The following is a 27863-nucleotide window of genomic DNA, read 5'->3' as shown; positions in this document are numbered from 1 at the left end:
AAATTAAATCAGCCCCAGTACCCTCAGCCCCTGAAGGGAGTCCTTCCACTGTTTTTGACTAAGCGCCTGAAAATTTGGTGAAGGGGGGGGGGCCCGGTGTAGTGCATAGTTGACACTCTGGAGAAACACAAGCCTGTTTTGGTGGCAAGCTATTTCTAGTCCTCCCAGAGTTTCCCAACAGGTCCACAGAAGATGGCTCCTGGCCTGGCTGATGGGTTTTCCTCAAAATTTTATGCTACGCTGTACCAGGCTTATTTGGCTCAGACATTAATGCCATATGCCCTTCCAGAGGCATCTTTGTTGGTCGGGGGAATCCTCCTTCTTGGAACACAGTTATATTTTCCTGCTCCCCCCCACCACACACACTGTGGTCCCAGTCTGTATGCTAGCTGTGACTTTGATTGTCCCAGATGCTCTGCTACTGCCTCGGCTTCCACAGACAGACAGGAGATGTCACAATCCTCGCAGATCTCCAAGACCTGGATCCAGGTGGAGTCCCAAATCTGCAGATTTTTTTCAAACTCGTGTATCTGGTGGTTTGATCCCTGAATTCCTCCAGGTATTGTAGCTGGAAACTGGGCAGCCTGTCTCTGCACACTGTTCCTTCATGAATGCTCCTAGGCTACATTCCGCTGTTTTTCTGATCATCTGGACCTAGTTTAGATTTTCACAGACATTTGGAAGGTGCTTGAAGGCCCCTTAGTATGGGCTAGGGCCTTCAAGCACTATGGCAGATGTTTTTAACCAGCATCGTACTTCCTCGAAGGTGGATTCTTTGGTGGCACAAGTTACCATACACCTTTCTCTCCCCAGTGTCGGGTAGGGGGGTGGTCCTGCAGAATGTTCAAGACTGCAGCGTGGATTTCATTCTCCAGCGCTTGTTTGATTTGGCGGCTGCTGGAATTAAGGCGGCGGCGGCCTTCTCCTTTGTAGCCCAGGTGTGCCATTATATGGTGAAGATATCCTAATTTATGTCAAAGACCCTTCAGTGTCCCTTCACTTTTTATGGCTACACAGTTAGTTTTCAAGTATCAGCTCTTCTCCTTATTTGTATAAGCAAAACAATACCTTTAGGACAGCCTTACCCTTAGAATTTCAGATTGTGTTCAATTTAAGTATGTATTTGGTGGTGGCAGTACCTATTTATCACTACACTGTCTCTAAATTATGACAAATTATTGCTGCAGATTTTCTGATCTGAATGTTTGGTAAGATATGGTGGTCTCTTGATGAGGCCTTATTAAATGAAATGTTGATTCTTCTCCAAGTACTGTGTTAATGTAATTTTCAGTTCTTGTGCCCCAGTGATTTTTCCAAGTTTTGAAAAAGGCTTATATACATTCTATATGACAGGGCAAAAAACCTAACAGTCTTTCAAGCTCTATCATTGCTAGAAGTTGCTGCATATATTTGCTTTATAAAATAAGCTCAACATATGCACCTATATGCCTTCCTGGTTGCTTTTCACACTCGTACATTAAGGCTAAATCTAGTGACATTTTACAGTTTATAACTTGTCATTAAGGGCTCCTTTTACAAAGGTGCGCAAGCTATTTTAGCGCAAGCACCGTATTAGCGCACACTACCCGAAAAACTACCGCCTGCTCAAGAGGAGGCAGTAGCGGCTAGCGCGCGAGGCATTTTAACACGCGCTATTCCGCGCGTTAAGGCCCTAACGCACCTTTGTAAAAAGAGCCCTAAAATCTTACGTTTATCCTGCAAAACTGGAGCATAATTTTGAGGGTATTGATCAAATCATATAGGAGCATATGTACTGAAGAGCATTAATCCTTAACAGATGCTAACAGATGTACCACATGACATCATTAAAGCATTCTGTAGTAATATATATATTAGTGCATGTTAGAGAAATTTTCTGGAAAAGGCATGATGTATGTGGAAACATTATCCTGGTAATGTACAATAACTGAATAACAGCTGAGCTAATACTGGATCACTTAGCACTTCCAAAATAGGCGTCACTAAGTGTTCCAGCAATACATGAGTGCAGGACCTTTATAACAAAATATCCTTAAAAATAAAGGCCCTCCAGACAGGCCCTGAGACGCCAGTGGGGAGTGCCAACAGGGAAGAGGACCGGAGAGAAAGAGGGGGTGCTCTGTCTTGGGATTTCTCCTTTTCTCCATCTATACCCACTCCTGATCTCCTCTCATGGTTTTTAGTATCACCTCTGTGCTGATGACTCCCAGATCTACCTCACCACACCAGATATCTCTACAAGAATCTAGGCCCAAGTCTCAGCCTGCCTGTTCGACATAGCCCCATTGATGTCTCACCGCCATTTACAACTGAATAGGGCTAAGACTGAGCTCCACCTGAATATTTGGTTAAGACTGAGCTCCACCTAAACCCACCTCCTCCCCATTCTCTACTTCTGAGGATAACACTCCTCCTCCTCCCTGTCTTGTCAGCTTGCAACCTCGGGGTCATCTTTGACTTCTCTCTCTCCGCTCAGATCTAACAAACCACTAAATCCTGTCACTTCTTCCTCTATAATGTTACCAATATCCGATCTCTGCATTCCGAGCACACTGTCAAAACCTTTATGCACACTCTCATCACCCCTAACTTAGATTACTGCAACTTGCTTCTCTCAGGTCTTTCACTCAACCTTCTTTCTCCCCTTCAGTCTGTTCAAAATTCTTCTGCACAGCTTATATTCTGCCAGAGCTGCCATACTCACATTACCCCTCTCCTCATCACTTCATTGGCTCCCCATCCATTTCCAAATACAGTTCAAGCTTATCCTACTGACCTAAAAGTGCATTCTCTCTGCAGCCCTTTAATCTCTTCCCCCCTATGCACCCCCCTGTGAACTCCTTTCATCGGATAAGTCTGTCCTATCCGTACCCTTCTATCTTTCTGCACCATATGCCTGGAACAGACTTCCTGAGTCATTATGTCAAGCTTTATCTCTAGCCATATTCAAACCCAAGCTAAAAAGTCCACTTTTCGGAGGCTTCTTTCAACTCCTAACTCCCATTCACCCTAAGATACCTATGTCCATCCTATCATTCTCTCTGCAAGAAACTCCCCAACCCCTATATGTCCTGTCTGTCCAAATTAGATAGCAAGCTCTAATGAGCAGGGGCCATCTACTACTTTTTAAATCTACAGTGCTGTGTATGCCTTTTAGCACTACACTTCTCCCTCCGTATCCGTGGTTTCCGCATCTGTGGATTCGCTTATTCGTGATTTTTTGGCTGCTGACTCCGCCCCAAAAAATTACATTATGATTAAAAGTTCCTGCCCAGAAACAGCGCATCATCTCCTCCGCCAACCCAGTGCATCATCTCCTCTGCCAACCCAGCGCATCATCTCCTCCGCCAGCCGCTCTCGCCTCTCAGAGCACAGAACTGAAGAAGACAGCGCAGGAAACGCAAGTACCGAGTGCTTTGAAAACGGACGTGTCCTTCATGCAGGACTACGCTCCGCCCCTCTTGTTGCGACACAGAGAGGAAGCAGAGCCTGCACGAAGCCCAGCCAGCCCAACCAGCGAGCTCGAGAGAGAGCTGCTCACATACTCGGTATCCGGCACACTCCCAGGTACTTTCAGCTCTAGTTATTCGCGGTTTCAGTTGCAAAAATGCTGGCTGTTACAAAAAACAGTGAATAACATATAAAAAAGTTATTCGTGATATTTTCATATTCGCGGCCATGGTCTGCCCACATCCCTTGCAAATATGGAGGGATAAGTGTATAGAAATGATAAATGGTAGTAGAGTTCTGTGCAAAAAAAAATTAATATTCTGCATAGTTTGTTTTTTGGTTTTGGGGGGGGGGTTTGGTTTTTTTTTAAATTCTTTATTGATTTTCAAACTACAAATGCACCATAAATGAATCACATATATGTACATTGTATAATACCACATAACATACATTTAGTAGAAGAGAAAAACTAATACATATATATGCACACAACATTAATAATTTATTAATCAACCTTACTTTTTTCAAAAATATTAGAAATATATTAAATATACCTCCCTCTGACTTATAACAAACACCTATTTCAACAGACAACCCAGGCAAATGCCCTTGTTGCCCTGAAAACCTGGATAATTAGTTCCACATTGTCCAGTGTTTTATTTAAAATGTCCTTGCCAAACTGGTGCTTCATGGATTAAACTGTTGCTTTCATGATAAGATCTTGTTCTCTCTTGAATAACAGCTGACAGGATGTTCAAGCCAGCCCAACACAATCTTGCGTTTCATCACACAGGCCTCAGGAGCTGAAGCCACTTCAGGTTTTCACTGTATTTTTCTCTCTGTAATCACATTTGTTAATCATACAGCAACTGCAGCTTAGGCTCAAAAACCACGTCTCCCCTCTGGAAGGAATAAACCGAACGCAGCAAACTTTCAAGTATTACTGCAACAAAGAAATTTCCCCCCTCCCTCCCAGCTAATATACAAACAAATAAATCAAACCTTCATGAAACCATTCATAAAATCATAAAATTCCATTACTTCCCTTACCCCACCCCCCAGGATGTGTTTTTTTAAATACAGAATTCCTAAATCATAAGGCCTTCCTCCTCCAGCCTTGAAATCTCCAGGCTCTATCCTTCTGAGCTTTCACTCACTTCAGCTCTCCCTGTAGCACTACCCCCCATCCCTCTGCCTCCAACAAGACCCTTAATTTTCTGGGTCCCCAAGGTCTTCTCTCACACATGTACACTCACTTCTCCATCTTTCTCTTCTTGGCACATACTCGCATCCTTCCTTCTCTCTCCTTTTTCACATGCATAAACCCCCATCTCTCCTTATTTCCTTCCTAGACAAATATCCCACCTCACCTTCTTTCTACCTCTTACACCCAAGACACATTGTTAGGCTTGCTGTTGCTTCCACCTTCAGGGCACACCTCAGAGCTTGCTTTGCTCTTATCCTCAAGTAACATCCCATGTCCCAAGTTTAAGACCCTCATCCACATAGTATACCCCTATGTCGCTATCTAACATTTCACTCCCCTCCTCCATCCTAGGCACTTACCCAGTCTAACTGGACTTCCCTACCTGCTCCAATTGCATGACAAGAGGAGGCAGGAAATATTGCATGTTGGGCTGCATACTCTTTTGCCATCCTAGGCCTGAATACTCATTTGAATCACGTAGTTAGCTGTATCATGGCCTACATGGTTCTAATAAGCAATCAGGCCTAGGATGGTAGAAGAGAATGACCTGACCTGATATGTACCCGCGTACCTCCTCTCACAAAACTCAGGGAAAGGGAAATAGAGGAGAGCTGCTGATGCAGAATTCTATTCAGGTGGGTAAATTCTATGCAAGTTCTTCACTGCACAGATACGCAGATGCAAATGTATTGTGTTTAACAAATAAAAACAACATACGTTAACAAGTGTATATAGTAGAAACAGAACTATTAACTATAGTAGATTTTGTTAGACAAATGTTTTCTATTTAAGACATGTTTCTGAAGAAAAGATTAATTTTTGAATATAATGGAAAGATGGTCATCAATGACAGACAGACCCTGTTTGTAGTGAGAAGAGGAGCCAGGAGTACATTGTGGGCAGTGAAACCTTGAAATAGGCTATAAATTATTTTCCAGTGGTATCTGTCCATTATCCTTGAGGTGCATTATAGCAAGTGATATTTCACCATAAAGAAAAATGAGTTACCCATATACAGATGTCTGTCCAAATTGTTTCTGCATGAATACCTGTCAATATACCTGTTGGTGCTCATGAAGTTGACTGAAGAAACTTCAGCTCAATTTATTTTCTGGCACAAGAGCAGTTGCAATGCATTAGATAAAATATGGCAGATAAGATTTAGAAGGCTAAACATGCAAGTAACTTGTGATCACTGTCTATAAACTTATTAATTGAGGGTGACTTGCACAGTGAGCACAAATCACTGAAGTTAACAAATTGTATGGGTCTCTACAGAGATGCAATTAGTTGGTACTAGAAAATGTCAGTATTAATTTGCTACCTAGCATAGTCCTGAATTATTTCCTAGTTTGTGGCTAGATGATAAACATTTGATGGCCAGAAAAATAAAGGAATTATATTTTAGAAATTTACCTCTTTGGATTATGAAGAGTTAAAATATTCCCATCTTCAAAAATTCTCTAAATTTATCATTTGCTACTCAAAATGTATACTGCTTTAAATGCCTTTGAGATTATTTCCCCCAAAGATGTATGATACTAAAAAATTGACAGAAATTTTTGTATAGTCAAGGTGTACTTGTTGAGTTCATACTTATATAAAAGGATTTACTGCAGCTTCATGATTCTGCCTAGTGCGTCTTCCCTTTCAGGGCTTCCCACCAGTGTTTCCTTTTTCCTTTCTTAAACAGTACTTGATTACAGTTGTCTATGTGTAGCACAATAATGCCTTTAAAAAGGAATTTGTCCTGGATAGAATCAAGATGGCGTTGCCCTAAGCTAGAGACTCCCTACTTCCTAGAGGTTTCCTTCTGCTTATTCACTGGTGTGATGGAGAAAGGGAAGGCTAAAACAAAATCATGCCCCATGGAATTTTTGAGACCAGTGACAGGCCCGATGGACTCTTATCAGGCATGCACTTTTTGACAGACTTCGTGAGACAGGCAGAAGGACTGGCAAGTATGGAGGAAGTTTCAGTGTCACTGGTATTGAGATTGTGCAAAAATGAGCAACCTCTGCTGCCAAAATATTTCTTGTATCTCTCTAAAAAGGACGCCTTTGTGCCAGTGTTATCTCTGTCTGGTGATGGTTGCATGGTCTGAGGTAGATGATTCAACAGGGCAGACAAATCAGGAGCACCTGGCAGCCCAAACTTGGGAAGCAGTGATGGGGTACATGCTTATGGAGTCTTCACTAGGGCAGGGAGTTAAAGTGAAGCTGATAAATTGCTTAACTTTCTTTTTCTCCATCTGGTATTTCTAAGGCTGTAGCTATGCTGGTTCTGGTTCTTGATTCCCAATGAAGGAATAAATATGAGGATTTTCTTTGGAGTATTTTTAGGGACTGCAATGAAAAGGATTGAAGGGACTTTGGCTACTTATGTGGCCCAACTGTCATTTTACTTCAGAAGCTGAAAAATAAATTTACATAAGAAGTACCATACTGGGACAGACCAAGCCCAGCATCCTGTATCCAACAGTGGCCATCCCAAGTACCTAGCTGGATCTCAAATAGTAAAACAAATTTTTATGCTGCTTATCCTAGTAATAAGCAGTAGATTTCCTCAAGCCATCTCAGTAATAGCCTACAGACTTCTATTTTAGGGAATTATCGAAATTTTTTAAAAACCACACTAAACTAACTGTTTCATCATATTTTCCAGCAACAAATTCCAGAATTTAATTACACGTTGTGTGAAGAAATATTTTCTCTAGTTTGTTTTAAATCTACTACTTAGTAGCTTTATCGCATGCCCCCTAGTCCTAGTATTTTTGGAAAGAGAAACAAGCAATTCGCATCTATCCTTTCCACTCCACTTATGAAAAAGTTTGTGGGTACTATAACAATGAGGTTGATTTAATGAATGGACAGATATTAAAATCACAGCCTACATTAACAGCATTAAGGATGTGATCATAACAAGGGTATCTGATGCCCTAGGTGAAGCTTCACTCTACTGACACCCCCTCCAAAGGTTTAGCAACCCCCACTTATCCCCTGACCTCTTTCAATAATTTTTTGAAAATTAATATGTCTGTACTTAAAACAAATTTATGACTAAGTCCAGCATCTCTTGCCCCTTCCAAAAAACATTCAGTCTCTCCCCCACCCCAAGTTGCTAGTTTATCATCTCTGTGTCCCCTACCCTTGCTTCTCCTTTCTCTTCTCTACCCATTTCCCCCTTCCTTGTCTTCATTTTTCCCTCTCCTCCATGTCGAGCATATTTCCCCCCTATAGCACAACATCGTTTCTTTTCTCTTCCCTCACTGCAATTGTCCAGCATCTCTTGCTCTCCTTTTCTTCACCTGTGGTCCAGCATCTCTCCTTCCCCCTATCCCATAATTCGGTAAGCTTCCCCTTCCCCCCCTCAATGTACCTTCAAACTTCTATTTACTTCTCGATACAGCTGGCAGTGACAGGCAGTGATTTATACATGTTGTCTGATTGTGCCCTTGGAAAGTTCCCTGTGACACACTGCCTTTTTCCATAGAACTTCTTTGAAGTGGCTGCTAGAAACGTGTGATTTACCACCTGCCTCTGCTATTGTATATCAAGGGTGGAAGGGGTGACTTAATGGATCATGGAGGGGAAAGGACAGGGTACTGAACTTGTAAACCACCTTTTTGTAGTTTTACAACCACACTCAAAGTGATTTACATACAGGGGGTAGAAAGAGAGATGCCAGATTGCAAACAGAAGAGAAGGGACAGGAGAGGGAGAGATGCCAGACTGCATATGGGAGAGAGTTGCAGAGATTACTGCCCTGAAAATGTTGCCACCCTAGGCAACTGCTTAGTTTGTCTAGTGCTGGAGCTGGTCTTGGTTGACTATTGGGCTGCCTTTTATCCCCTTACTTTTCTGTGTAAATATGTTCTAGGCTTTCAGTGAAGTAGATATATTTTTATTGATTCTGTTTCATTAAAAGTTTTCTCTCGAATTAAATTTTTTATAACCCCATGTTGTTTTCTCTAGAATTAATTTTTTATAGTCCCTTCTGTGTCCTTGGATAATACCCATACTTTGATTTGAAAGATCTGGTACTGCTCTGGAAGGAAAGTGAATGGGTGTATTGCCTTCTTATTTTTATTTCTTATTTTCTTTAGTGTGATTGTTTCATATATATATATATATATATATATATATATGAATTTTTCATGTTTAAATTGTAAATATCAAATAAACAGACAAAAACATAGCTTTTTAAATTATTATTGGGTTGTGCTTAAGAGGACATTTGCTTCCCTAAGAGGAATTTTGAGACCATAAATACATATGGCCAGATTCTGTAATTGACGCCTAAAGTTAGATGCCTGTTGCTTGTCATTCACACTTAGGCACCCATTACATAATCATGCCTAGCTGCATCTAACTTAAAACTTAGGTGCCAGGGTTTTAAAGGCCTACATTATAAGCACCTAAATCCTTTAGAGAATCACGCCTAGTGGCGCCTAAGTCTTTTTGCACCCATAAACACTTTGATGTTAGGTACCACTAAGCACCATGCGATAGGTGCATATCTTTTGTAAAATAGCACCTAAAAAGATAGGTGCCTATCTTCCAATTACATTTAATTTTTTTTCAATTACAGTATGAGTTTGTTAAAGCTCATAATTCAACCCAATTTTATAATTAAGTTAGGTGCCTATTTATTTAGCTCCCAACCCCTGATTTGCTAACATAAGGAGTCACCCAATGTATTTGCAAGTAAGTTGATGATATACTAAAGAAGAAAGCCCTAATGGGAGAAGAAGGATCTGGTTTATTTTTGTCAAGCATAACTTAACCAGCTAAGTCAGTATTCAGCTTTGGACAGTTAAGTTTATAGCAGCCAAAGATAGGACTGTTATTTGTGCAGCCCAATTTTGTCACTAAACTTGGCTGGTCAGTGCTGAAAATTGCCAGATATCATGTGATTTAGCCAGTTAAATTTTCCAATTTCAAATTTTTTAATTAAAATTTATCATATATGTAAAACAATAGAAGAATTGAAAAATGCAGAACATAGCCTCAATAGGACCATACTATGATACGAAACTGAACAATGTACCTTCCTTCTGCTATTTTTATCTAGCCAGTTAAATTTTAACTGCTAACTGGAAATATTCACTTGAGATAACTGGTTACCTCATGCTGAATATTTTTGCATTAACTGGTTAAGTTCTATATAACCTGTCAGCTCCATTTCTAGCTGATTAAATAATGCTGAATATCAGTCAGTATGTGGTCTATTCAGTCTCATCCATACCATCTACTATCCCTTCTTCTCCCCTAGAGATCCCTAATCACTTGTCCCAGGCTTTCTTGAATGTAGATACAGTCTTCATTTCTACCACTTCCACCAGGAGGCCATTCTCCACGTTCACTGCCCTTTCCATGAAAAAATGTTTCCTTTGGTTACTCTTGAGTCTGTTCCATTTCACCTTTCACATTCATCCTAGTTACCTGTAACTGCACACATTTTTGTCGCAAGATTGTGCTTTGAACTTTTACCCAAACTAAAATGAGGATAAAGTGCTTCAATCTTTTGCCCAAAGTCTTATAAGAATCCCTGTGAGAGCACCCTCCACACTGTGGACTGTGAATAGGCTCTTGCTTATGACCTGAAAAGAACTGAATCCATTAGAAAGTCTATTCAGTTCTTTGACTCCCAATAGAATTGGCATTCCCATCACTAAATGAACTCTAGCAAATAGGCTAACATCTTGCATTCAGTTCTGTTGCCGTGCTAGGTAGTAACTAGTTATAGTAATTCTAGTTACTGTAATTAGTTACATTTTTAGGTAACCATCAATGTAACTAGTTACTTTTTGATAAGATCAACTAAATTTTAAACCCTTAATAAAATGGCTGAAAAACAGGAACTTATCTGTAAACCGCTGTTTGTTATATAATGGGGGGTACCAGCTGATTGCCCTACATAGCCCCGTTTCGTATCCTTCATCAGGGGCAACCTCAGGGGCATCTCTCAAAACAGTACGGATCAAAAGTTGGTTCTCTGCGGTGCAGGACACGAAACAAAAAAATAAGAAAGGGGAATTTAAGGGACCAATGATAGCTTGCATTAAAGCTATATTGACAAGACTAGTTCTAAAGTTAAAATAACTGCAAGCAATTGAGGTCACCTTTTCCCTAAATATGCTATATACTAGATTGGTTACCAAATTATTCAATTGAGATATTAAAAATGAGGAGTAATTCATTCATGTACAGTCCATCAATTATTGAGAAGGGTGATTAGTCAGAGACAATATTTTGTGAAGGGGATGAGTTAAATGTAACCCGCCTAGGCTTACATGGAGCCTAGCTATAAGTATTTTAAAAAGAAATAGTTTCTTCCTCTGTTGTTGCATTTTGTTACCTATAGTAATCCAATTTAAGGTACTCTGTAAAGAAGGAATAAAAATTTATATATGAATCCAGAGACAACATTTAGGAGCTCTTTTAGTAAGCAGTGCTAAAAAGGGACTCTACACTATCTCCAGCTTGAGTTTTACTACTCTAAGGCCACTTTTAGCCCTGCTGGGAAATGACTGATTTTTCTATTTTGCCAATAATGACTTTTCTCAATGTAGCTATGCTAACCAATTAGGGCAGATTGCAGAACATGCCTACTCTCTGCTCCATACCACCTCCAGCACTAAAAACTAACACAGCTTTGTAAAAGGGCCTCTTTAAAGTATGAATCAGTTTATGTATTGGAAGAGATTTTTCACATTTTTGGTATATATATATACGTACATGGTTGTGGCATTACAGATTGTAAATATCACTGATGTCAGATTACTGAAAACATATTCACTGGTTAACTTTGAAAACCTGACTACCTCACAACTGCAAACATACTATTTATTGATTTGAAAATATTAGGTATGCTGCAGAATTAATGTAGTAATAGTTCTGTATTACATGAATTTTGCTTTTTATATTCCACTAGTAACCTTAAAACATTTTCTTACAGTTAATCCAGTTTCATCTTCTGTAACAGCTCCCAAATCTGCTATTCTGTCTCCAAGTTTAGTAGCAGATCTGCAAGGTTTATCATTGTCTAATTCCTCACCTGTCATCAATGTAAGTAATTAAAATGACCTTTTTCCAGCATTGAATGGTTTTTAAATATTGTGCATAAAATGGAGCAATGTTGTGATAGTCATTTTAAAATTCTGCAAAGTGATGTTTTTCTGTTCAGGATAATTTTACCAATTTTTATAATACAGTGATTTAAAGAAAAGCATATGATAATACATATTGGAACATCTCTTTTTGCCATTATTTTTGGCTTTACTTGTAAAACGACTGGAGGAGTAACCTAATGGTTAGTGTAGTGGGCTGAGAACCTGGGGAACTAGATTCAACTCCCAGTGCAGTAACTTGTGAACCTAGGGCAAGGTACTTAATCCTCCGTTGGCCCGGTTACAAAAAAAACCCTTTGATTTTTGAGCCCACTAGGGACAGAGAGGGTTTGTACATTCTGGACTCAATTCTTTAAATGGTGCTCAAATTTGGGTGCCGATAAAAATTAGCACATTCTATATACGGCGCACAGGGTTGAGCATTATAAAATAGGTTTGGCATTGAGATCTGTGCAAATTTTGGATGCAAAGATTTATACCAACTGAAACGCATTCCTAAATTAGACGTAGATCCCCCCAAATTCTGTAACACAGTGCATAAATTCCAGGAATGTCCCTAATCCACCCATGTTCCTCCCATGGCCTTGTTCCCTTTTCTGATCCACGCATAAAGTTTATGTGCACACAAATTTTCTTTAATGACAATTAACACAGATAATTTATTAGCACCAAATTATTGTTGCTAATTAGCTTGTTCAATTAAACTACATGTGCAAATTAGGTGTTTATTCAAATTTGGCCTGCAATTTTGAGCACCATGTAAAGAATTCTTCTGCAATGTGCCTAATGGTCTGAATGCTAGGATTCTGTATCTCAACTCACAAGGTGTGATTGTATGTGATGATCTAAAGGTGGCTAAACAGGTTGAAAAGAGCTAGAAGGATGAACAGGTTGAAAAAAGGCTAAAAAGATGCTAGGGTGCATATGGAGAAGTATGGCCAGTGGGAAAAAGGAGGTATTGATGCCCCTGTATAAGACTCTGGTGAGACCTCATTTAGAATATTGTGTACAATTCTGGAGGCCGCACCTTCAAAAGGATATAAAAAGGATGGAGTGGGTTGGGACGAAGGCTTCTAAAATAGTGCGTGGTCTTGGTCATAAGGCGTATGGGGACAGACTTAAAGATCTCAATATGTTTACCTTGAGGAGGAAAGGTGGGAGCGGGGAGATATAATAGAGATGTTTAAATACTCGTAGCTATGTGGCGTAAATGCGCCTTTCATTTGAAAGGAAGCTCTGCAATGAGAGGGCATAGGATGAATTTAAGAGGTGATAGGCTCAGGTGTAATGTAAAGAAATACTTTTTTTACAGAAAAGGTGGTAAATGTGTGGAACAGTGTCCCAGTGGAGACAAAGACTGTCTGAATTCAAGAAGGCTTGGGATAGGCACTTGGGGGTCTCTTAGAGAGAGAAAGAGATAATGGTTACTGCTCATGGGCAAACTAGATGGGCCATTTGGCCTTTATCTGCCATAATGTTTCTTTGTTTTCTATGAGAGAAAAAAGTAGAGAGAAAAAAGTAGACTGGTTAAACTTTTTGGGCATTCATATTAAGTTCACACTGGTTCTTTTACATACTTTTTATTATAAATAATGTATCGTTTCCTTTACTTCAAACTTAGGGCCCCTTTTTAAAAATAATAACATCCATTCTTGGTTTACAGTGCTAACCTTTGCCACCGATCCTTGTAGCTTCTCTTTAAAAATTTTCTTCATTTTATCATAGTCACCCTTTTGAAAATTAAATGCCACTACAGTAGATTTCTTTAGCGATGTCGCTCCAGATATCAGTTCAAATTTAATCATGTTATGATCACTATTTCCCAGCGAACCAAATACAGTTACCTCCTGCACTGTGCCCTACATTCCTCTAAGGACAAAATCTAAAATATCTCCCCCTCTTGTCAGTTCCTGTTCCACTTGCTCCAAGAAGCAGTCATTTATTACATCTAGGAATTTTACCTCCCTAGCACTCCAGGGGCCAATAATCTTGTGTCTTCAGCGTTTCTAGTTGAATGGAATAAAAACCAAGCTTCAGAATTGAAGCCTGATTTAAATGAATTTGATTAACCTCTGTTTGAATAATATGTAGCAAAGTGGGCTACAAGCTATTGGATCATCAGGCTGGGCTGGCCATTTTTTGTAAGTTCATGTTTTGCTTTTATTGTTTCTCTTTTTACTGAAAAGAGTTTTTGATGATTAGAGTTTCAGTTCAGTTAGTGTACCATATATACTTGAATATAAGTTGATCTGAATATAAGTTGAGACCCCCTTTTCTCCCCAAAGGAGGAAAAATGGTTGACCCGAATATAAGTTGGGCAGCTTAATATTCAAGTGCCCTGCCCTGACAGGCTCTGCACCCAGCCCCCTTCCCTCCCTCCCCTATCAGGCACTGCACCCAGCTCCCTTCCTGCCAGGCACTGCACCCAGCACCCTTCTCTCCCTCCCCTGTCAGGCACTGCACCCAGCACCCTTCCTTCCCTCCCTCCCCTGTCTGGCTCTGCACCCATCACTTTTCCTTCCCTCCCATCAGGCACTGCACCCGCCACCCTTCCTTCCTTCCCCTGTCAGACTCTGCACCCTTCCTCCCAGGCTCTGCCACCCCCCTCCCTGCCTATCCTCATACCTCTATTGATCTTTGGTGGAGATGCAGTGGCAGGAGCAAGCTTTCTGAGCTCCTGCCCCGCTGCTAACCGGCTGCGCAGATCCAGTTCCTTCGGTCACTGAGCAGCACGAGCAGGAGTGCGATTTGGCGCTGCTGCTGCTCGGCACTGAGTGGCTTCTGAACTTGCTCCCGCAAATTTTCCTGAGAATTCTCAGGAGCCAGTATGGAAGCTGCTCAGCACCAAATTGCGCTCCTGCTCGTGCTGATCAGCAGCCAAAGAAACTCGATCTGCAGCAGCCAGTTAGCAGCGGGGCAGGAGCTCGGAAAGCTTGCTCCTGCAGAGGTGTGAGGATAGGGCAGGGAAGAGGGAAGGGGGCAGAGCCTGGCGGTGGCCTCCCTGCAAAATTCTGGCTGGAAGCGTTTGCTCGAATATAAACCGGGACCCCGTAATTAATTTTTCTGTACTTTTTAGGGGCAATGGCATGTAGAACAGTAGTTTGCCTTAAACTCGCTTGCAGCTGTGATCCATTTTCAGCCCTGCCTTGAAGAGAATTTTGCTAGTACTTAGGGCAGAGTGAGGGCATTGCAGAAGCCAGTTAATCTCAAGTCAGGCATACAGTTGAGAGGGCATCATGTCAAGGGCTAAGGACCTGGCTAATCTTGTTTCTTTCTCTGCTAGTGTATAATAGCCTAAAATAGTTTTACATAGTATGTCTTAAGTGTCTCAAATGATATCTAAAGCAAGTGGGTGGGGAAAATAGTTGTTTCTATGTTTGAATGGGTATAAGTGGTGCTTTTACTGTACTATCAAAAATATATTTTTTACTGTATTTGTTGACAGCTATACAAAACTGTTAAAATCAAAAGGGATCTTCTATTGTAAAATACATTAACGCTTATCAGTTTAGAAATATCCTTCCCCTTAGTTATAGAATTAGCAGCTGAAAGAGAAAATAAAATTTAAAACAACCATTTAGCGGGCCTGAAGATAACATTTACAAAAAACAATAAGCAGTTAAATATATTTGTGCAAAAGAGAAGGTAGTCATAAAAATAAAAATATTAACCAGTAGAGTTAAGATACAAGTAAGTTGATATTGTGAGCAAAATAGTGATTGTGAGCGCTTTGCATTTAAGCAGTGACAAAATTGCAAGTGTTTGTTATGAAAAATACTATTTTACACTCTAGAGCTAATGTTTGCAAGCAATATTTTATGTGTTTTAGCAATGTCAAAAGCAGACTTTAAGTAAATCAATTTTCGCTAACAGCTTTCTATATATCCGAAGCTGTAAGGTGGCAGAGTGCCAAAAAAGCTGTTATTGTAGAAGGCATGTAATGCTGATGTTTGACCAGAATCAGACCTATTATTGCATTTTTTTTCTTTACTTCTTACCTTCAGTGGGAGAGAAAATGAATTTAACTGTGGGGCACATGCCGAACTAACACTAAGAAATTAATTTATTATGAGGCAAAGGAGAGAGTAGAGTAAAAATAGATGAGTATATGACCCTAATATTGCATAAATGTAGCAGCCACTTATCTTAGAATATGTCAGACAGTCTATTATTCAAATCATTCAGCACTGTAATTGCGTACAGCATTTATAAAGCCTATCAATAAAGTCTATTTTTCTAAATTCATATCTGGTGCACATTATTGAAAGTCTACTTTGTTTCCTTTGTTTCATCTCTTTGATCTATAAATAAAGATTAACAGTGACAGGAAAACTCACATAATCCTTTTTTGTCTCTTACATAACTTTAATTGTTTGACTCCAAACGAAAGACGTGTATTCAGTGGCTCATCCTGTGTATGATTTCAAACAGAGGGATCAGATTTTGCAAGCATGATCCTGTAACTAGATGACAGAATTGTGTCTTCAAACGAATCTTAGAATTCAGTTTTTACAAGAAAATATTTCAGACAGCTTTCATTTCAACTTCTTTTTCAAAGGTTGCTGTTAAAGAAAGTGTGAGAAAATGAGAATTCCAATTTTAGGATGTTTTATAGGCAAACAGCCCTTAAAATTTTACATCACATGTGTCTAAGGTACAATTTACCTCCTCACATCTTTAGCAGCTATCAGACATGGCATGGGACATATTCATTGACCCAAAAAATTTTCATCAGATTCAGGCAGTGAAAGGGGGCAGCCCCAGCCAGACAAGAGGCTCATTTCAATTTAAACAGCTGTAATTAAAGGTTAATTTGCTGAGTCAGGATTAACAAGGAAAGTACAAATGATAGGCAAGAAGCTGCCTTTATAATACAGGATTAGAACAATGCAATTACCAAAAGAATTAGAAAAAATCAACTTCTAGAAAAGGTTCTGTAATGACCACACTGCATTTACTATCCTGTTAATTGTGCTATTTAGACATTCAGATTCAAAGTACTGGCATTAAGTTTTAATAATCTTTAATGCTTCTAATAAAATGCTTTAATTCCTAGATGAGATGGAAGCAATTGCTCCTATGTGTGAAGCAGGTTAATATTTTTGTGGAAAAGCATCAATAACAAATTTCATAGTTTGTGTTGGAGGATGAAAACACACACATTTTCTCTGTCCCCTCTTGCAAGGCATTCAGTTAAAATATTGTATTATGCTTGGTTGGCAGTCTTCAGTTGGTCTTCTCACCTCTATTTCATGACAATTACCATATTTACTTGAATATAAACTGAGATTTTGGGGCCCAAAAATGGAGGTGTGGGTTTATGTTTGAGTCTTTGACCACCCGTCCCCATCCCAGACCTGTTGCTGGCCTCTCCCGAGCCTGCCATAGGCCCTGGTGGTCCAGCAGTTAGCTGGGACAGGAGGGATTCGTCCCGCCTCCTGTCTCGGCCAACTCTAAAACATTCCACATCCCTTCTGCCTCCCAGACCTCTAGAATGCTTACCTTGAAAGTCCTGGTGGTCCAGTGGTGAACCAGGGCAGAAGTAATCTTCCTACGCCGCTACTGCCCCTTGTAAGCTGCTGCCAAAAATGACTGCTGCAAGTTCCCATGAGTTCCTGTGGTCTCATGAGGTTTTCTGTGGGAACTAAAAGCAGCTAGCAAGGGGCAGCAGCATAGGAAGATCGCTTCTACTCTGGTTCACCGCTGGACCACCATGGCTTTCAAAGTAGGCTTTCTAGAAGGCAGGAGAGAGGTGGGATGTTTTTGTGTCAGCTGGGACAGGAGGCGGAAGGGATTCCTCCTGTCCTGGCTCACGGCTAGACCAACAGGCATAGTAAGGGGGTGGTCCACCCTGGGCATGGTCTTCCTCAGGGCACCAGCACCCCTCCTCCTCCCCACCCCCTTTTCCACTCCTCCCCCTGCCATTCGTGTGCCCGCGCTTCTTCCTCATATCTTTTTAACTTTGGTGTGAGTTACAACAAACTTGCTGCTCGCGTTGATTTTGGCGCTTTCTCTGATGTCACTTCTAGGAGGAAGTGACATCAGAGAGAGCTTCAAAGCTGACACAGGTAGCAAGTTCTTTGCTGCTCGCACTGAAGTTAAAAATGTACGGGGAAAGGGCGGGCATGCAGCAGGGGAGATGGGGAAGAGGCGGGAGAGGGGCGCCAGTCACCCTCACTACCCCACTGCCAACAGGGCTCACAGCAGGCCCAAAGAAAGGCATGCAAGGCATCAGAGGAGGAAGAGAGTGGGGCAGAGTGCAAAGCCAGGCAGGGGAAAGAGGTGGGCTGGATGCAGAGCCCAGCATGGGGCATGGACGGAGTGGGGCTAGGTACAGAACCTGGTATGGCAGGACACTTGAATATAAAGTTATGAGTTAACCTTCCCCTTCCCCCTCCACCCCTTTTTTAGGAGTAAAAAGATTTCCTCGGTCTATATTCTGATCGGTTTATATTCAAGTATATGCGGTATATCATCATCATCATCCCTATGTATGGCTTCCTGGGCAGGAACTCTGAACACTGAAAGTCATTTGATTGCAGCTAGTGCCACATGTGGCATCTTAAGGCATTTTATTTATATTCCTTACATATTATTCTTCATAGGATATGATATGTAAACACAACATTGAGTTTTATATATCAGAAGGTATTAACATGGGCTGCTGCTAAGATGAGTTATTTTATCACAACAAATTCTGTTTTAGTACTGGCCCCATTTTATGTTACTAATAACGGGTTAATAGTAAAAGAACCCATCTTATCTAACCCACGTTGGTAACTTCCCCCTAAATACTTTCAATGTGAGCTGCTATTAAGAAGTGCTACTATTAACTCCAGTTATTAGTAACTGTTCCTATTACATGAAATAGGACCAGTGCTACAGTAGCATGAGGTAGTGGTAAAATGACATAGTAACACAGTAAATGACGGCAGATAAAGACCTGAACAGTCCATCCAGTCTGCCCATAAGTTAACCCATTAAAAAATTCATGAATATAAGAATTGCCACTGCTGGGTCAGACCAGTGGTCCATCTTGCCCAGCAGTCCGCTCACGTGGCGGCCCTTAGGTCAAAGACCAGTGCTCTAAATGAGTCCAGCCTCAGCTGCGTACGTTCCAGTTTAGCAGGAACTTGTCCATCTTTGTCTTGAATCCCTGGAGGGTGTTTTCCCCTATAACAGACTCCGGAAGAGCTTTCCAGTTGTCTACCACTCTCTGGGTGAAGAAGAACTTCCTTATGTTTGTACGGAATCTATCCCCTTTCAGCATTAGGAAGTGCCCTCTCGTTCTCCCTACCTTGGAGAGGGTGAACAATCTGTCTTTATCTACTAAGTTTATTCTCTTCAGTATCTTGAATCTCAGTCTTCTCTTTTCAAGGGAGAAGAGGCCCGGTTTCTCAAATCTCTCAATATATGGGAACTCCTCCAGCCCTTTAACCATTTTAGTCGCTCTTCTCTGGACCCTTTCGAGTAGTACTGTGTCCTCCTTCATGTACGGCGACCAGTGCTGGACGCAGTACTCTAGGTGAGGATGCACCATGGCCCGATACAGCGGCATGATAACCTTCTCCGATCTGTTCATGATCCCCTTCTTTATCATTCCTAAAATTCTGCTCACCCTATTCGCCGCCACCACGTATTACGTGGACGGCTTCATCGACTTGTCAATCCGAACTCCCAAGTCTCTTTTCCTGGGAGGTCTCTTAAAGTTCCGCCCAGGACATCCTGTATTCGTGCATGAGATTTTTGTTACCGACATGCATCACTTTACACTTATCCACGCTGAACCTCATTTGCCATATCAATGCCCATTTCTCGAGCTTGATTATGTCACGTTGCAGATCTTCGCAATCCTCATGTATTTTCACTACTCTGAATAACTTCGTATTGTCTGCAAATTTAATCACCTCACTCGTCGTACCAATGTCCAGATCGTTTATAAAGATGTTGAAGAGCACGAGTCCAAGCACCGAGCCCTGCGGTACCCCACTGGTGACGCTTTTCCAGTCCGAATATTGTCCATTTACCCCATTCTATATTTCCTATGCTCCAGCCAGTTTTTAATTCACTTGAATATTTCACCCTCGATTCCATGGCTTGCAATTTTCCGAAGTAGTCGTTCATGTGGAACCTTGTTAAACGCCTTCTGAAAATCCTGATATACAGTGTCGACCGGGTCGCCCTTGTCTATCTGCCTGTTTACTCCCTCAAAGAAGTTCATCAAACACGATCTGCCTCTGCTGAAACCGTGCTGACTGTCCCTCATCAGCCTGCGTCCATCAAGGTGATCAATGATGCGGTCCTTTATTAGCGCCGCTACCATCTTTCCCGGTACTGAGGTCAGACTCACCGGTCTGTAGTTTCCCGGATCTCCCCTCGAACCTTTCTTGAAGATTGGTATAACATTCGCCACCTTCCAGTCTTCCGGAATCTTTCCCGATTTGATTGACAGATTGGCTATGAGTTGAAGCAGTCCAGCTATAATCTCTTTCAGTTCCTTGATGACCCTCGGATGGATGCCATCTGGTCCCGGGGATTTATCGCTCTTAAGCCAATCAATCTGCCTACATACCTCCTTTAGACTGACCATTAACCCTGCCAGTTTCCCGTCTTCATTTCCAGCATATAGCCTGATGGGTTCTGGTATGCTGTGTATATCCTCTTCGGTAAATACAGACGCAAAAAATGTGTTCAGTTTGTCGACGATTGCTTTGTCCTCCTTTAGCACTCCCTTTATTCCATGGTCATCCAACGGTCCCACTGCTTCCTTCACAGGTCGTTTCCCCTTAATATATCGAAAGAATGGCTTGAAATTTTTCTCCTCCTTAGCTATTTTTTCTCATAGTCTCTTTTTGACCCTTTTACCACCTTATGGCACCTGAGTTGATGTTATTTGTGTTTATTCCAGTTTTCGTCCGTCTTTGACCTTTTCCATGGTTTAAACGAAGTTTTCTTGTCTCTGATCACTTCCTTCACCTCTACAGTGAGCCAGGACGGTTTTTTGTTCTTTTTCCTCTTGGATCTCTTGTTGATATGCGGTATATATAGATTTTGTGCCTCAATGACTATGTCCTTAAAAAGGAACCAAGCTTGCTCTAACATTTTTACAGTGCTTATCCTCTTCTTAATCTTCTTCCCCACCATGAGTCTCATCCCTTCGTAATTCCCTTTTCGGACGTTCAGTGCCGTGACTGTCGTTCTGGACTGATGTTTCGCCCCTGCATCCAGATCGAAGCTGTTTCCCAGCGTCCCTTCTGCATCTACATCTTGTGCCGGTCCTCGCAGTCCATTTAGAATTAAGTCCAGAATTGCATTTTCTTTTGTATTTTCCTTTGATATTTCTGGGCCATAGACTGTAAAGTCTGGTATTGTCCAGCATATACAACCATCTTGTTTGCAAGATATCTAATCTAATCTAGTTTTCAATTTATATACCGGGTCATCTCCCAACGGAATCTACCATAAAGTCTGGCCACTAACATCCTGATGTTCCAAATTAGTGGAGTTCCCATTGATGCCCACCCTAGCCCATCCTATACCAAGTCACCATATATGGGACACAGACCATGCAGGTCTGTCCAATATTGGCCTTAGTTCCTTAACTTACATCCTTCGTTTTCTAATTAGAGATCCTCTATTTTAATCCCACACTTTTTTGAATTCCATCACTGTTTTCCTCTCCACCACTTTCCTTGGGAGGTTATTCCAGGCATCTACCACCCTGTCTGTGAAGTAGCTCACATTGATAATTATCCCCTCTCCCTCCAATCTTCTGATTTCATAGATGTAAAACCTTCAAAATTATCAACAGCGATCAAAAAGCAGTGTATTTTAATTATTCAAAAATAGCTATACCCATTACCTATTGTATATTGAAGAGTACATGCAGCAAGTACCGTATTTGCCGGCATATAAGACGACTGGGCGTATAAGACGACCCCCCAACTTTTACAGTTAAAATATAGAGTTTGTTATATACTCGCCGTATAAGACTACCCCTTCTTCCGCACACCTTCTCTACCACCCCGGGTGCAGCACAGCCGGCCAGGTCCCCTTACTTTTGTGGCACTTCCCGACCGACCGACAACAGCCCCGGTCCAACAAACCTCCCTGCCCTTAACCGCGAATCTAAATTACCTTCTGACTACCCCTTCTTCCGCACACCTTCTCTACCGCCCCGGGTGCAGCACAGCCGGCCAGGTCCCCTTACTTTTGTGGCACTTCCCCGACCGACCGACAACAGCCCCGGTCCGACAAACCTCCCTGCCCTTAACCGCGAATCTAAATTACCTTCTTACAGCTGCTGTAAGAAGGTAATTTAGATTCGCGGCTACAGGGCAGGGAGGATTGTCAGACCCGGGCTGTTATCGGTTGGTCGGGGAAGTGCCACAAAAGTAAGGGAACCTGGTCGGCTGTGCTGCAACCGGGGCGGGGCGGGCCGCTCCTCTCCTTTGGTAGCCACTCGAACCGCGAGGCTACTCTCCTTCTCCTTATCTGCCCTGCCTGCAGCACAGAGCCGAACAGAAGTCTTCCCGACGTCAGCGCTGACGTCGGAGGGAGGGAGGGCTTTGTTTAAGCTTTGTTTAAGCCCTCCCTCCCCTCCGACGTCAGCGCTGACGTCGGGAAGACTTCCGTTCGGCTCTGTGCTGCAAGCAGAGAAGGTAGGGAGAAGAAGAGCCGCGTACATCCAGAAGACTGAGTACATCCAGCCCCGTGACCCTCGGAGGCGTCCCCATGGGATCCCCGCGACCCTAGGGGGCGTCCCCACGGGATCCCCGCGACCCTAGGGGCGTCCCCGTGCAGCTCTCTAATGTAAAGTAAGGGCATTTAAACAGTACCCGGCGTATAAGACGACCCCCGACTTTGGGGAGGATTTTAAGGTACTGAAAAGTCATCTTATACGCCGGCAAATACGGTAGTAATAACTTTCATAAATTAAAAATGTTACTGTTAAGTCAGTTTTAAGTTTTTAACCTGCTCCTTCTCCTGAGCCCCATGTGAGCGCAGTCAAAAATTACATCACATAAAATAAATATAGGCCAGTGTGATCCCTTAAGTATGATATAATGTTTAATTCTCATAATGTTGTAACTGTTACTAAGAGAAGACATGGCCTAGTGGTTAGGACGGTGGACAACTACTCCCACTAATATTCTTTGTGTTCTTGAAAATAAGAACAGCCATACTGGGTCAGACCAATAGTCCAACTAGCCCAGTTTTCTGTTGCTAACAGTGGACAATCCAGGACACAGTACCTGGCAGAAACCCAAATAATAACAACATTCCATGCTACCAAATCAGGGCAAGCAGTGGCTTCCCCCCATGTCTGTCTCAATTACTCACTATGGACTTTTCCTCCAGATATTCATCCAGACTTTTCTTAAAACTAGCTACACTAACCACTGTAATCACATCCTCTGGCAATGAATTCCAGAGCTTAACAATTATTTGTTTAAAAAAATGTTTCTTCCTATTTGTTTTTAAAGTATTCCCATGTAATTTCATTGAGCGTCCCCTGATTTTTGTACTTTTGGAAAGGGTGAAAAATCGATTTCACTTTTACCTGTTCTACATCACTCAGAATTTTGTAGACCTCAATCATATCTCCCAAGCTGAAGAACCCCATTCTCTTTAGTCTTCCCTCATATGAGACGAGTTCCATCCCTTTTACCATTTTGGTCACTCTTTTTTCAACCTTTTTTAATTCTGCTATATATATTTTTTGAGATATGGCAGCCAGAACTGTGTGCAGTACTCAAGGTAAGTAAAACACTTATCTTCCCTTGCCTCAGGAGCCCATTTAGATTACGTATAAACTCTCCAAGGCAGGGACTTACCATCATTTTACAATGCTTTATACATCCAGTGGTGCCTCAAGGTTCATGTATATATAAATGCAAACGAACCAATTATCTATGAAAAATACATGTCATTGAAAATCGTTGCTCTGGAACTGATATTTTGTAAGAGATATCTGCATATTGTTGATGGTTCTGAAATTATATTGTATAATTCTGGATAGGGTAATTCTGAGAATTGTTGCCAAAAGATAATAATCCAGGAGTACTACAAAAAAAACCCCCAAAACATTGAACTCTGTTTGAGGATGATAACAGTTTTTAATACGTATTTTAGTAATGTTCTGCAAATAATTAGAAAATCTAGATACAGATATAGTATCATCATTTTTTCTTAAGCAGACAGTGGCAGGTGAACATTGTATAGTCGTACTCTAGTATGTCCTTTCCAAGAAAAGTAGCAAACCGGTTTATCACTTGTATTTAGATTAACCTAAGTATTGTGTTTGGGGTAAAATCCTGAGCCAACATGCTGTTTCTAACAATATTTTGACATTAAGAACACCAAGAAATAGTATTTAAGCCCTCTTTGGTGTGGGCAGTTGATAACTTTTCATTCATAATTAGCTCATAGAGAATCGGGAGACATTTCAGGGAAATTGAACTGTCAGTGGGTAGAAACAAGCATTTGACCTCATCACATTGAGTGGGGCCCATCATAATTTGTTCATTTGGTGCCCATCAGCCTAGCCTCATTTCTCATACGGCACCTCGCTGACCTTCCCTCTCCAATTCCGCTCAGTTCAGCTTTAATTATGACTCAGCAGACCCGAAGAAATATTGCAGCTTGCTCTCAAAAACCCTGAACTGCCACTCACCAAAAGATTGGTTTTTAACAGGTAATAAATGCCCATAGGAAATGGTGCTGTGTGTCCCACACAGAGTATAGCAGCTTTTTTTTTTTTTTTTTGAGATTTTACTTGCCTCTCAAGTATGTCACCATCACCTAGAGAAATTTTATTTCACTGGTACAGTAAGCTAGCAAACAGTTTCCATGGGAAAAGGAGAAAAACATGTGGGGAGTTTGTAAAGTATTTAAAACAAATTAGACTGCAAAATGAAGGTGTTTGTTTTTCTCAGAAAGGAAACAGTTACTACTTCTGGTGGTTAAATTATTTCCCTAGGCAACCAGTTAAATTAAAGTAATATATATTTAGATAGTGTTACATGTAGATTATTTTTAAAATAGTTTTCGTTATTGAAAATGCAGTGTGTAGATGCGACTGTATTTTTCAGAACTTACAGTGGAAAATTATGAAAACATGAAATTGTGGCTCTTTGCTGGGTTTTAAAGTCAAGGTTATGAAATGAATTGTTAGATGCTTATACAAAGAAGGAGGAGGATCAGTCAGTGAGCAGGGGACTCTTCATAGTGTCAAGTTTGTCACTGGGTGATAACAAGCAGTTTGAAGCTCCATGCAGACCTTGAGCAGTAACGGCACTTGTCAAAGCAGTGATTCCAGACAAGGATTAGAAATTAAGACATTGCTTAGTGACAGAGACACATGTTTGTCAGAACATGTATTTAATAAGTATATACCTCTCCCCACCAAGGGGGTCATACTGAATGATCTGACAACAAAGTTGGTTTAACTACAAGACCAGAGAGAAAGTGAAAATTATCTGTGGCTTTATGTAACTTGGGAAAAGGAGTATATATTTGCATAATATATATTTAATTACTACTCTTCTGAACTAATATAAATATAAAAATAAATGTGCTGGTTTTATCATTTTTATGTAGTGGATTTGGGATTTTATTATACCATAATTAACATAATTTTTAATCTTTTATTTACAGATGTAGGTAGACACTATTGTAGCACTAATTGAATACTTAAAAATATATTCTACATTTTCTGATTTACACAAATGTTCATTAATATTGCCTTAGTAATGAATGTGGAGGGGCATAATCTAAAACAACATCTAAGTCCCCTTTGGGCCTAAGTCCCTAAGCACACAAAGTAGGCTGCAAGGAAATGTAAATTCTCAAAAAAAACGTCCAAAATGTGGTTTGTTTTCAAAAATTGCCTACCTTGTACGTTCAATAAATAATATATGAACTGACTTCGCATTCAACACAAACCTGTCTATGAAGTGTAATCAATATGTATTAAATTGCTCATAAATGTGAAACTCAACAAGGGGGGAACGCACCCCCCTAGAATGGGAGCAAAGTTTACCTCCAATCATTGCAACTGTTCCTGGGAGGTAAACTTTGTTCCCATTCTAGGGGGGTGCGTTCCCCCCTTGTTGAGTTTCACATTTCTGAGCAACTTAAAACATATTGATTACACTTCTTAGACAGGTTTGTGTTGAATGCGAAGTCAGTTCATATATTATTTATCAAAGCAATTTCTGACTTCTTCTAGTTTTCACTAGTGACATCCCCGCCATCTCATAAGGAAAATAACTTGTACGTTCAGCAGTTTAATTACCCAGACCACCACTATGTGTATGTTTAGAACACATTCCCGACCAAGAAATTGCCCAAGTCCCAAATGCCAAAAACAAGATCGTTTATGCCAGGGGTATCCATCCTGTGGCCCAAGGGCCACATGCGGCCCTGTGAAGTATTTTGTGCGGCCCCGGTCGAGGGTGATGCAGTGTTTTCCTCTGCTGCCCCCAAGTGTTTATCGTCTTTCCAGCTCCCTCCTCTGTCTTGCTGCAGCGTTGGTGCGGCCCCAGAAACATTTTTTTCGGCCAATGCAGCCCAGGGAAGCCAAAATGTTGGACACCCCCCTGGTTTAGGCAAAGGAAGGACCAGTCTTTCACCTAAAAGCACGATTCTCTAAGTGGCGTCTATCATAAACAACTACTTTGTGGTAGGGGCAGCGATACTTTGCTCATACAGTTTCCATGTTTTTCCTTACTTGGATGACTGGTTGATCAAAGCTTCCACACCCCAACAGGCTCAGCAAGCTTTGAATTCAACAATTCAACTTCTCAAACTCCTGAGATTTGAGTTACTATCCTAAATCCTACCTAGAGCCCACTTAGACTTGGGAGCATATTGGAGCTCTTCTGGACACAAACCAAACATGTGCTTTCCTTTCTCTGCAGAGACTCACCATACTACTTCAGCTTTTCCAGAAAGTCTCTTCTTGTCACCACCTGATGGCACGTCACATGTTACCACTCCTCGACTATATGAACTCCACAGTACATGTAGTCCCATTTGCCCATCTTTACTTCAGGAATTCTCGGTGGGCATTATCCTCCCAATGGTCTCAAGCAACTGGTCTTCTGTCCCAGCGTTTATCAGTGACCTTGCAATTCAGAGACTCACTTCTGTGATGGATGTCTCCAATCAATCTCTCCAGAAGTCTCCTGTTTCAAATACCACCTCATCAAAAGATTTTGACACTATGTTTGGATGGAGAGCTCGCTTAGATGGCCTCCACACTCAGGGCTCTTGGAGTCCTGCAGAGACATGTCTTCACATCAATCTTCTGGAGCTATGAGCAATTTGCAATGCCGTGTCCACATTCCAGGATCATCTCCTCAATCAAGTAGTACTGGTTTGAACAGACAACCAAGCAGCCATGTATTGCTTGACCAAGCAGGGTGGAACAGGATCTTGCTGCCTCTGCCAAGAGGCCATTGCTCGCAACATTTTCCTGAAAGCAGTCTACCTAGCAGGAAAACAGAATGTATTGGCTGACAAATTGAGCAGAATTCTACAACTACATGAGTGGTTGCTCAGCATCTCCATCTTGTGGCAGATCTTTCTGACTTGGGGGGACCTATTTGCTTCCCCCCTTCAATCACAAGCTCCCTCTTTTCTGTTCCAGGCTCTACACTCCCAATCACCTGGAAACAGATGCTTTTCTGCTTGACTGGCAAGGCAAGTTCCTTTATGCATTTCTTCTACCCAGGAAAATGCCACTCAAGCTTTACCAGCAATCAGCCACCATGATACTCATAGCACCTCGGTGGCCACATCAACCTTGATTCTCTCTCCTCCTGCAGATGAGCATATGAAAACCCATCACTCTGCAAATCTTTCTAACACTGCTGACAGAGAACAAGGGCTTTCTATTACATCCCAATCAAAGTTCTTTAGCTCACACAGTGTAATATCTCTCTCCCAACCAGTAGATACTCTTTCACTGTCTGTACTAGTGTCAGCTATCATTGAAGCATCAAGGAAACCTTCTGCACGGCACTGCGACCGCTTCAAGTGGACTAGCTTTTCATTGTGGTATAGTGT

At 41.4% G+C, this 27863-nt stretch overlaps 1 protein-coding gene across 2 annotated transcripts in view; it reads left to right on the top strand.

The window, feature by feature from the left end:
* The window catches only part of AP3B1 (adaptor related protein complex 3 subunit beta 1), a 516639-nt gene that overhangs the window by 332152 nt on the left and 156624 nt on the right, over positions 1-27863 (top strand). For both annotated transcript variants that reach the window (XM_033929417.1, XM_033929426.1), the window contains exon 22: positions 11618-11727. In XM_033929417.1, coding sequence (XP_033785308.1) covers positions 11618-11727 — 110 coding nt within the window. The remainder of the gene's footprint in view (positions 1-11617; positions 11728-27863) is intronic.

The sequence above is a fragment of the Geotrypetes seraphini genome, chromosome 1, assembly GCF_902459505.1.
Source record: "Geotrypetes seraphini chromosome 1, aGeoSer1.1, whole genome shotgun sequence".
Lineage (NCBI taxonomy): Eukaryota > Metazoa > Chordata > Amphibia > Gymnophiona > Dermophiidae > Geotrypetes > Geotrypetes seraphini.
Note: the sequence above shows the minus strand (reverse complement) of the source record. Positions and strands in the feature narration are given on the sequence as shown.